This window comes from Phoxinus phoxinus, assembly GCF_949152265.1.
Source record: "Phoxinus phoxinus genome assembly, chromosome: 21".
Taxonomy (NCBI): domain Eukaryota; kingdom Metazoa; phylum Chordata; class Actinopteri; order Cypriniformes; family Leuciscidae; genus Phoxinus; species Phoxinus phoxinus.
In genome coordinates this window covers 30,133,125-30,145,098 of record NC_136896.1, presented here as the reverse complement: position 1 = coordinate 30,145,098, position 11,974 = coordinate 30,133,125, and the positions used below count along the sequence as shown (strand labels likewise).

The 11,974-nt window shown below is 37.4% G+C and overlaps 1 protein-coding gene across 1 annotated transcript; it reads right to left on the bottom strand.

Annotated features, from left to right (window-relative positions):
* Window positions 1–426: 426 nt before the first annotated feature.
* nt5m (5',3'-nucleotidase, mitochondrial) lies at window positions 427–9,979 on the bottom strand. The gene is made up of 5 exons (XM_079595805.1): window positions 9,153–9,979; window positions 7,692–7,792; window positions 4,398–4,458; window positions 2,999–3,113; window positions 427–698 (listed from the first exon to the last, which is right to left on the bottom strand). Exons 1-5 carry the CDS (start codon window positions 9,417–9,419, stop codon window positions 562–564), a joined length of 681 nt encoding a protein of 226 aa, XP_079451931.1. The 5' UTR covers window positions 9,420–9,979; the 3' UTR covers window positions 427–561.
* Window positions 9,980–11,974: the final 1,995 nt, after the last annotated feature.

The window sequence follows — 11,974 nt, the reverse complement described above, 5'->3', positions numbered from 1 at the left end:
AAGTTTTTATAAGCTGTCGACCCCAAAACAACGAGCGTTTAAGGACACAAGAGTGGAGACAGACTGGAGCGAATGGGTAAGTCAAATATCAGTTTTATACATTATATTTCTGTAAACTTTCCCTCCAGTGTGCGTAAATTAAATCTCAGAGTAATTTGGCACGTTGCGCTCTGTCTCATTGCCTTTATCCACTCTTGTGTCCTTAAACGCTCGTGTTTTGGGGTCGACAGCTTATAAAAACACTTCTCTGGGTTGTTTAGCTTGTTTGCTGCACACATTGTCACACAGCAGCTTTTAAACATTGCTTTGCTTTTTTGTTATAGTCATAAATGACCAGGAGGCAGCTTCACACAATACAAACTCAATGGAGACGTTGGATTGTCCCGGTGTGGGCGTGGCCTGAACACGCTCTCTCTCTATTGGTCGATGTGGTGATGATGTACAGGTGGGTGTGGCTCTTATTAATGAGGTGTGTGTGGTTTTCAGATTGTGACGCGTGCCGCTCTGTCTCCATCAGGTGTGGTTTCCCTGTGGAAGGAGAGCATGATGGGATGTGGTGTCTCACTGGCGTTTGCTGGCCAGAACGGCTCTCCAGTCGTCGGCCCAGGACAGAAGCCGGCGCTGCGAAGGGTTTTCCAGGTGTTTGTTGTGGCAGGCGGTGAAGAGAACGTGTTCCCACGAGGGATTGGGCTCCACACCTTTAACAGGAAAAACATAGACTGTAAAAAAATATGCAATTACGGAGACATGCGGAAAATAGCCTATAGAAAATTAGCATAGCTCCGCCCCTCCTACACACTTTTTTCCTTTTCCTTCAGTACGTCGTCTGGTTTTGCGGTATATTCGCGGGTTTTCTCCGGTCAATTTTTTACCGGTCCAATCAGCGAACAGAGGGAGTGTCTGAGAACGATGACGTTGAGGTCGTGCGCTAGTTCGAGTTGAGGTTTCGTCACGACCAAACGTTAGCGATTGGTTATGGCAGATCCAATAGTTTTAAAACTTCACCCAAACTGGGATTAATCACCTCACCACACCGGATAAACGAGATTAGCTGAAGTGACGTGACGCTAACACACGGCTAGTAGTTGTACAGGCTTTGTTTCGAAGGGATATTTCTCCAGACCTGCATAATCTATTATGGATTAAAATCTGGAAACTTCCTCATAAATATTTAATCACAAACAAAATCAAAGAAATTTCGCTTAAACTCATTTATAAATATTATATTTATAATATTACCCATGTATTTAATTGTGATATTGATACACATTTTGTACATTTTGTGGTCGACCTGATGAAATATTTGATCATATATTTTGTAGTTGTCCTCATTCAGGATGTTTTTGGTCATATTTCTGGTCCTTATTACGGTTCATATCATACCCAGCTTTCCACTGTGCTTTAAAAATATGTAATTTGTTTTTTTCTCTTATGACAAATTCTATAATAAGGATTATTACCTAATGAATCTGCTTCTTGTAGTATTCATAAATGTAAATTTGAAAGAAACAAGCCTTTGTTTTCAATTTTAAGATCAGAAATCCAACAATACCGGGTTTGAAAAATAAGAAAGCTGCAAAAGTGTGTTTAAATCTGTTAACATTTGCACATTTTTGTTTAACTGGTACGTTTGTCACTGTCTTTATTTATGTCTTTTTTTTATTACTCATTGTACCGTGACTGTAGTTGTAAATAAAAAAATAAAAAAATAAACGGCTAGTAGTGACAGCAGCGGCAATCCACCCGTCAATCAAGAGGCCACGCTCTTAATTATGGAGAACTTTAAAGGTACAGTATGCAAGATGTTCTGCCGCTAGAGGGCGCTACATTCCAGACAAAACAACAACGGCGTAGCTTGATGACGATGTGAAGAAGCGTGGAATGATGGGAACTGTCGTTTTTAACTCCACCGTGGATGTAAATCAGTCGGGAATCGAAAAATCATGTTCATGGATGAGGTAAAGTTCTATTTTTATAAATGTTGCGTTTAATGACATGCTTTTATTTCATTAAAATGAATTAACCACAAGAAAAGTAAGGTTTAATACTAAATTGGTTATCATGTTACTGTATTTGTTGAACTCATTGTTGTGATAACGCTGCGCAGTTTTACGTGTTCTAAACAATTGTTGTACTAGTACATTCGAACACCCACATCATTCGCCAAAAGACGGATATAGATGTATAACACATGCTATATTTATTTACATGGCCATGAACACCAAACGTGACAACGTCAATAAACTAAACACAAGCCTAAAGCAATAATACTTTCCTCACATAAACACAACTATTACCGAATGCTACATTTAGAATATATAAAATTGACCCGTACGTTTATGGGACTTGTGTTCGTCGACAGAACCGGCTGCAATCGGTAAAGAATAATTGTGTTCCACAACGACTGCACAAAACAAGCTAACGCTTGTTGCTTGATAGACGCTACAACTACAACTCCCGCATTTGTCCAGGACTCCGCGCAGTACGAGCGGAACGAGGGTAACGCGGATATGACGCCATTGACTAGCGACTCCAGCTCACCCCCACGCCCCGCTTCCTCGGTTAAAATCACAATATTCTCACGATTTAACAATAGTTGGAAACATTTGGGATAATGTAAGTAATCAACTTAACAAAATATATAACACTGGCCTTGTGATTTTGGGATATTTTAATGCAAAAATATTACATATTGTACCTTTAAGGCCTAATATAATTTGAACGGATGAGTTATAAAATAATTCACTCCTCTCACAGTCGTCATGAAGGGCAAAATTAGCTATATAGACCAAAACCACTTTTTGCACCAGGCTGTTTTTTTCTGCTGTAAATGGGATTGAGTCTCTTCTGCAGCCAGTCTCTAGTGGCCAGTGGATGAACTGCAGTTTAACTCACTCAGTGTTGATTCAAGAGAGAGACTGGAAAGTTGAAATACACACACGTGTTTCCCTCAGAGCTCAGACATACGGACAGCTGCTATCCAGCGGCTCTTACTCACCGAGGATATCAGGCTTGTCGTCTATGAGGACGTCTCCGGTCACGACGGTCTTGTCTCGGGTCAGGATGATCTGCTCCAGGAACTCAGGGCCCAGATGTTTCTCTATCCATGCGTACTGTGGACACACACACACACGACATGAGAGGAAACCGTGGACATGGGAAGAAAATGCACTGAAATACTGACTCTAGATGCATTATTGTTGAAAACAGGATATTATATAAAATTATATCTTATAATATATAATCTCTATTATATTTGTTAAATCCTTAATGTATTGATTATTTAACAATAACTTTATATATATACAGTGCTGGTCAGAATAATTTGCCCCTTGGTAAATATGATCAAAGATGGCTGTAAAAAATAAATCTGCATTGTTTATGCTTTTGATATATATATATTTTTTTTTTCAATTAGCAAAAATCTAACCTTTCATTGAAGTAAAATATTTGAAATCAGGCATTATAGGAGAAGACTCAGAGCTGTTATCTTGGAAAAAGTATTTAATAAAAGGGGCAAATAATTGCTCCCGACGTGTTTTGGAGAAAAACATTTATTTCATAATGTGATTTCCCCCCCACTTTCAATTATTTTACTTCAATGAAAGGTTAGATTTTTGCTAATAATTTTAATAAAATATCAAAAGGATTAGCAATGAAGATTTAATTTTTACAGCCATCTTTGATCATATTTACCAAGGGGGCAAATCATTATGACCAGCACTGTGTATATATAAATATTATACATACACAGTACATATTTATTTATATATACATACACACATATATATGTGTGTGTATGTATATATCATTTTTTTACTGTGTATGTTTGTATGCGTGTATGTATGTACTTTGTATGAATAATATATATATATATATATATATATATATATATATATATATATATATAATATCAAGATTTTGACTTCAAAACTGTGCAAAAACATAAAAATAATTTTAATTATGTTCATCTGTTCTTCAAGAGGTGTGTTCAAGTCACTGCATTAAATGCATTTCGAGAAAATTAAAAGTTATAACAAAAATAATGGGTCACACTTTATTTTAATGCGTCCTTGTTACAGTGCAAATATGTACCGTGTTATATTAATTCACAACATGTACTTACTATAAGTTTAGGGTTGGGGTTTGACAAAAAAATTATTGTGACGTCACTGACCCTGAAAATCAGACCAGCATGCAACTACAGTCAAACCAAAAATGGACAAAACCTGTGTAATATCAACTGATTTGATAACTCTGAGTACGTGTCATGTTTTATTACCGTTTTCTAAACTATAGTGAATAAACTATGATAATGTGAGAAATGTGGAAGATGTCTGAATGCATTTTGGTTTGACTGTATACTGTAAATGCAGCTCAGTTTAAGAGCATCTCACCTTTTCGTACGGGCAGAAGCTGTAATGCTTGATTGGACTGGTGCAAATGAAGACATCTGTACTGGGGGAAGAAAAGAGAAAGTAAGTCAGATGGTAATATCCAGACAAACATTTACATTGTTTATTACTAGATTTGTTTTATTACTACTTTATTACAGATTGCTTATCTGTCTATTATGCAAGATCTTCTGGAGGGTGGCTAGTTTATAATAGGGTGATTTAGGTATTTGATTTCCATGATTGCAACAAATGAAACTAGAATGTACATTTCCTGAAGAAAATGTGAGTAGTGCTTGAAGTGGCAAAACTCGGCACTCGTTTGCTAGGGTGTGGTTACACAGTTACCATGGGGATATTTACAGACTGGTTTCCCCACCGAAACAAAAGAGCCCACCTCCATGTCTGTACGATGTTCTGGTGCTGAGATATAGCTTATTCATGTGTTTGTACGGTTGCTAGGGTACACTTTATGGTTACTAGGGTTTGCTTACACAGTTGATGGGTTGATATTTAAAGATTTCTTGCCAGTCTGAGTCAAAAAAGCCCAACTCTGTGTTTCTACAATGTGCTGGTGCTGAGATTTTGCTTGTTAAATGTAGTTTAATGGTTGCTAGGGTCCTGTAACTGGTTGCTACGGCATGGTTATGAAGTTATGTCAGTACTTATTGGCTACTTCATAGGGCGAATCAAATGAGCCCAACCCAAAGTCTCTCTGACCTTCTGATCCAAAAATATGCTCCAACAAATTTTGTGCCAATGTTAAGCCTATGGGACTTTTTTTCGGCAGGTTTTTCGCCCGCCGGACGAACATCGTACAACCGATTGCTTAGAAAAGACAAAGCACACCTTTCCTTAATAAACCGGTCGATTTGACACCTATTACATAGGTCTACGACAAACGGTGCAGGAGGAGTAGCGTGCCTAAGTTTAAGTATGAGCAATAACAATGGTGATGCCTTGACTTTGGCAAGGTTGGAAGCTTACGCTGCTATTCTGAACCAATAATCGGAACAAAAGGCAGTTGAAGGATGACGTGTATAATTCAAATATTTATCTGACTCCAATATAATTAATCTGACTCCATTAAAGTTGTTGTTATTCTTTAACCTCTTAATGTTTAGATAACAGAAGTTCTCATAGTATGAGGTTACGCACCGGTGTGCGGAGGAGGCGGGGTTAAAGCCTTTCTCCAAGATCAACAGTTACATTTCCTTCTTATATCCTGAGCAAGGCATTGTTAAACATGAGTGGAATACCAACACCGAAACCGACCGACAGGAAGCCAAAAGAAGAGGCAAATGGGTGGTGATCAAGAGGAGGAGAAGAACATTAACATTCTCCTCAATGCATGTTTAAGCAATAGTAACTAAATTGTACATTAGGATACTTTAATATCTCTTTTAAAGGATTAGTTCACTTTTAAAAAAAACTTTACTCACCCCGATGTCATCCAAGATGTCCATGTCTTTCTTTCTTCAGTCGAAAAGAAATTAAGTTTTTTGATGAAAACATTTCTCCATATATTGGACTTCACTGGGGACCAAACGGTTCAAGGTCCAGATGACAGTGTCAGCGCCGCTTCAAAGGGCTTTAAACGACACCAGACGATGAATACGGGTCTTATCTAGCGAAACGATCGCTCATTTAAAAAATAAATAAAAAAGTTTAAGTTTTATAAGCACAAATGCTCGCCTTGCTCTGTTCTGTGATGCGCGTTCACGTAATACGCAGTTACGCTGAAAAGGTCACGCTTGACGAGTCAGTGTTTACAAATGTGCGGAAGGAGGACCATACACACATATTCAAATGTCTTTGTGTCAGTTTATCGTTTAAAATGCCCATTGCGTGTGCGTATCCTGGTGTTGTAATATTAAAAAGCCTAAAAGAACATTTTCGTCAGGACAGAAATTTTTTACTTTTCACAGAAGCGTGACCTTTACAACGTAACTGCGTATTACGTGACGTCAGGAACGCGCATCACAGAACAGAGCAAGGCGAGCATTTGTGCTTATAAAACTTAAACTTTTTTATTTATTTTTGAAATGACCGAACGTTTCGCTAGATAAGACCCTTATTCACCGTCTGGTGTCGTTTAAAGCCCTTTGAAGCGGCGCTGACACTGTCATCTGGACCTTGAACCGTTTGGGGCCCATTGACGTCCATTATATGGAGAAATGTGTTCATCAAAAACCTTCATTTCTTTTCCACTGAAGAAAGAAAGACATGGACATCTTGGATGACATTGGGGTGAGTAAATTATCAGCAAAAGTTTTTTTTTAAGTGAACTAATCCTTTATGTTTAAATATACAGACAGTAGAATGGAACAACATACTGTATAGAGAATTTAGTTGTAACAAATAATGTACGGTTGTGCAAACAAGGCCGTAAAAGCCTTTCTCATAGTATGAGGTTACGCACCGGTGTGCGGGAGTGGAGGAGTTAAAGCCTTTCTCCAAGATCAACAGTTACATTCTTATATCCTGAGCAAGGCATTGTTAAACATGAGTGGAATACCAACACCGAAACCGACTGACAGGAAGCCAAAAGAAGAGGCAAATGGGTGGTGATCAAGAGGGGGAGAAGAACATTAACATTCTCCTCAATGCATGTTTAAGCAATAGTAACTAAATTGTACATTAGGATACTTTAATATCTCTATTAAGTTCACCACCATTCCTTTCAGTTTATAAGCTGTCAGATGAGACCAAACATGACATAGTTACATGTGTTGTGGCAAATAACAATTACTAAACTCAGCATTCCCAGGCAAAGAGACGTCAAGATCCAAATTGTATTTTTAAAAAGAAAAGTAATTTATTCATGCAAGAAAATGGTTCCCTGACTCCAGCCCTGCAGCCAGGCCAGAGTCAGAGACAGACAGACACTGGCACTCCTGTCCTCCTTCTCCTCCGAGAGATTGGCCTGCTACTTTATAATTCAAGGGAATCTATCAACCCCCACCGTTTACACAAGAAGGAACATCTTCCCCCAGCTGAACCAACGTTACATCAGGAAACTCAGAATACAGACAGAGAACATACAGCATTAATCTGTTAAATCATTAGGAAAGATTAAAAATGCCATTACACATGTTATAACACACTAGTAAATAAACAGTATGTAGTTGAAAGCATATGTCCTGTGAAGCAAATGGTACAGACGTCATTCATTGATGTGTAAACGACTCTGTCTCTCCCAACAGTCCTCAATCAGCATATTGATGAAATCCCTTGTACTAGATAGGCATGCAGGCAAGCACCACTAATGAATGACATAACTAGTGGAAATCTTACTTCTCCATCTTGGACATCTCCTTCAGTGCCTCGACTCCTCCGGGAAGAGGCTCCAGCTCCATGAAGAAGTTTTTTGACTCCCAAATACTGATGGCCTTGTCCTGCAATCAGAGCAAACTTTGATTAGAAGTTATAGAAAAATCTTTGTGTGGCAGCTGACTATTCCTGAGGAATTTTTAAAGTCCCCCGTAGTCAATCATTTTATCTATTAAAACTCATCTCTGATCACCAAAATTACATATTTAAAAGTTTTGGGTTTTTTTGAAAAAAAAATTCTTCATGCCTTAAAATATCTTGAATGTAAAATATCTCGACACCCTTGCCCCATTTAATATATTTGGTTCTATGAATATGCAAATGAGCCCTGCCTCCACTCACTCACTCACTCAGAGATCCACTGGTTGGTGATCACACGTTGATCTGATTGGTTTTCAAGGTAGTGTGTGACGTCAGAAACACCAGCGATTTCAAACCGTGTTTAGACGTTTTTTATGTTAGAAACTGTAAAAACAGTCAGTGTCTTTTTTTTTTTGCTGTCAAATCTGCACTGATTTTTATCAAGTAAACATAGTAACTTTTATATATTTAGTAATATTTCAACTGGACTGAAGCAGGTTTACTAGATTATCCACACATTTAAAAAAAAAAAAAAAATTCTGAGTAAAAAATTATGATCAGGTTTATTTGTTCATCTCTCACTCATCATTGTATTGCATTATATTTTAAAACTACAGAGCTTTGACAATAAAACATTTAAATTAGGGCTGTCAAAAGATTAATTGCGATTAATCGCATCCAAAATAAAAGTTTGTGTTTCCATAATATATGTGTGTGTACTGTGTATAATTATTTATATATATATAAAAACACACACAATCATGTATATATTTAAGAAAAATTGGTTCCATTTATTTATAAAATATTTATATATAATATAAATTATATAAATGTAGCCTATATACAGTATATAAATGCAATTATTCCTTAAATATATGAATGAGTGTGTGTGTATTTATACATAATAATTCTACACAGTATACACACATATATTATGTAAACACAAACTTTTATTTTGGATGTGATTAATCACGATTAATCTTTTTTTGACAGCCCTAATTTAAATATAATCTTACTAAGACATATTATTGGCAAAAATGTATATTTATATGCATTTTATGTCTGTCATTTATGTCATTGATTTACATTTGGCAGATATTGATATTTTTATGCATAAACATCCGTTATAAATATCGTCCATATAAATATCAGCATCGGCAGCAAATTACGTCTTTTTGTAATGTTTTTTAATGCACTATATCATACTACATGAGCCATGAATATGATATAAAACACATTTTTAAAGGTTTTTAAAACATATATTTAGTAAGGTTCAATAATTTGTCCCATTTCACCAAACATAGTATTATTTCATAGGTCAGACACACACACACACACACTTACACACAGGTCACTCCTCATGTCTCCATACTGTGTGGACACCCAGAATCCTCTTCTGTCCTCTAATGATATAAAAGGCTCGTTGGGAAACCTCGCCTTAAACTTCTTCAGAAATCCTCCCTCGAAGTCCGCGATGACCCCGTCCATGTCCACCAGAACTCGCAGTCTTCTGTTGTTCGTACACATGTTTGCTCTGCTTTGATAGTGAAAGTGCAACGAAGAAGAGCTCCTCTCGAGCCACCGTACAATTCTCGGCAATAAACTCATCATAAACCTCTTAATAACCGTCCAAATCCAACGTTAGTCACTTGACAGTGTGCATTAACCCTTATGCTAGTGATGCTGATTGCTAGCACAACTCACTCTGTTGGCTCTCTATTGTTTTGCACATTGTAAACGCGTTTGTGCGACTCTTGCGGAGTCTTTTGTTAGTTTCTGTGGGGTCAGAGGGTCTCATGTTTTTCCAGCGGTCGCTGGTGTTGAATTGCAGTGTTGGACCTCCCGAATCTGCATTTGTTTACAACTGTGTAAATGTCAGCTAAAGTCAAACGCGGAGTATTTGCGATTCAAATGAAGCACGGTATTGATACAGTAGTGTTTGTGGTTTTTAATCTGACCACTTTGTTTACATACTGAAAATCTTGCTGAAAATTAGTGGCTATTTTTGCTCTACGCTGTCAGTGAACAACAAACCGAGGCTATATTTGCGAAAAGAGAGATCGCGCACTCGTTTAGGATTCTCAAGTATCCGTTGGACCGTAGAACACAAACATAGAAGCCTCACCAGCGGCTAAGCCGTCCGCCATATTGGAACGGTCCGTGAACACTGAGAGGAAGTTGACTGAGCATCTGCAATTGACCCCTTCGCTGCTAAGCCACGCCCGAAAACCGTCACAGGCCAAACGTGGCTTAACAACCGTTACTAGGCGCGGGAGGTCTGGCAAGCGTTTGAGCAAGAGAAACATGCCGAAGTGTGGGACGCCCCATTCACAACTAAATGTCGACAGGATTAACTAAAACACTTAATACTTGGAAATAATGACGGTTCTTCGTTCATAATGCATATATTTGAACTTAAAATAAGATGATTAAAGGCAAGACGGAAGCTCACTGACATACTTTAAAATATATTTCAGCATTTTGTTAATCGACGGTCTACTACCCCTGAGTAACTTTACCCCAATCCGATCGCAGCTCTCCCGGTGTTAGTGTTATTCCACAAGATTTATGGATAAACTGTTTGATTTATAATTATTCGATTATTTTCACATTTCACTTACCCTGCTGTGCATGAACATCGCTGTTCCGCTGTGTGTTTCCCATTTGAATGGTCAGCGTATGAGCGGCTGCTGCTAGCACGGGGACCTATAGGCTTTAGCTTCAATTTTGATGAAATTATTCTATAATCGGTTGCATATTATGTCGTGGATATATCCCTCGAATGCATACTGCAGTCCCTTCTGTCTCGCTCTCTCAGATATTTCACCTGTTCGCCAAAAATGACTAATTATCTCCTTGGGAATGTCTTACACCGGTGCATACACACTGTAATAGACGTGCCAGTCGCGGAAGCTTGTCAGGCGTAGCAACAGTAACTAAGGAGGGCGGGGCTTAGCGGAGGGTCAATTCCGTAGTTAGACGCATGTATGAAAATCTCTACCTGCAATAGACTTCAGCAGATTATTTTGCAAAACCAACACAATACATCTCGACGAATGCAATAGCTAATCCGAGTTACCACAGAATAAACACCTGTAATATTGAATTAACACATAAACACAAACTGACACATTCCCACCCTTGAAAGGTTATTATCCCATTTCTTTGGGAAATTAAATCTGGGCTGTTTCACAACCAAAAGTAGCACAATGTGGCATCATTATTCTTTGTCATTGATTCAATATTTTAATTTATTATCATTGATTCTTACTGTGTGTGAATGACGAAACACTGACCGTTCCAAGATGGCGGACGCAACGACGTGTCTGGAGTGGCTGAATGTGAAATCTATGTATACATTTCTATGGGTTGGACCCCCAAAGCGATTCAACAGTCGGTTTCCGGAAGTAAAAAAACTCCATTCATGGATCTTTAAACGATAACTTATAACCATTATAGATTTCCCCCCCAAAATAATATTGTTCAACGGTGGAGTTCCCGCTGAAAAACTAAATTAGGCTAACCATTATTCTGCAAAAAAAAAGAAAGAAAGAAAAACACTTCACAGATCTGAGAATTTAAACAATCAAGTCGCGTGTTAAGCACTGAAACGGCTTAAATATTTGTATACTTTGTAATAAACGTAAAATGAGTTCGTTTCTTCATTGAAGCCGTTATGTTCAAGTTTTCCACCTTTGTCTTTTTGCCCGATTTTGAACTACTTTTTTGGGCTTAAAATCATAGTTTTTAATATTGTGATTCTCCTCATAGCTAGTTGGTTTGATTAGTCTATAAAAAAGACTTTACAAAAAATCCATATGGGAAAAATACCTCCAGAAAAACAAGGCTGACAGAAGAACTTGTGCACTCTTTTAAGCCAAGAACATCCTACAATATTCGCATATGACCTTAAATATGTAAATACTACAATTCATATATTTTAAATTATGTCACATATCCGAAGCTATATATGACCAAATTTAACTTTTCTCAGTATAAGCTCACAAGCTAAGGAAATAATTATTTGCTTAACTATTTGAATTTTTTAATGAAAAATATAACGATCTGGACTAACCTATAATACATTAAATTATTATTTAACAGAGATTTTAAAATAGATCTTAACCTAAACTATTCACCCCAAGCAGAGTCTTAATTCAACTATC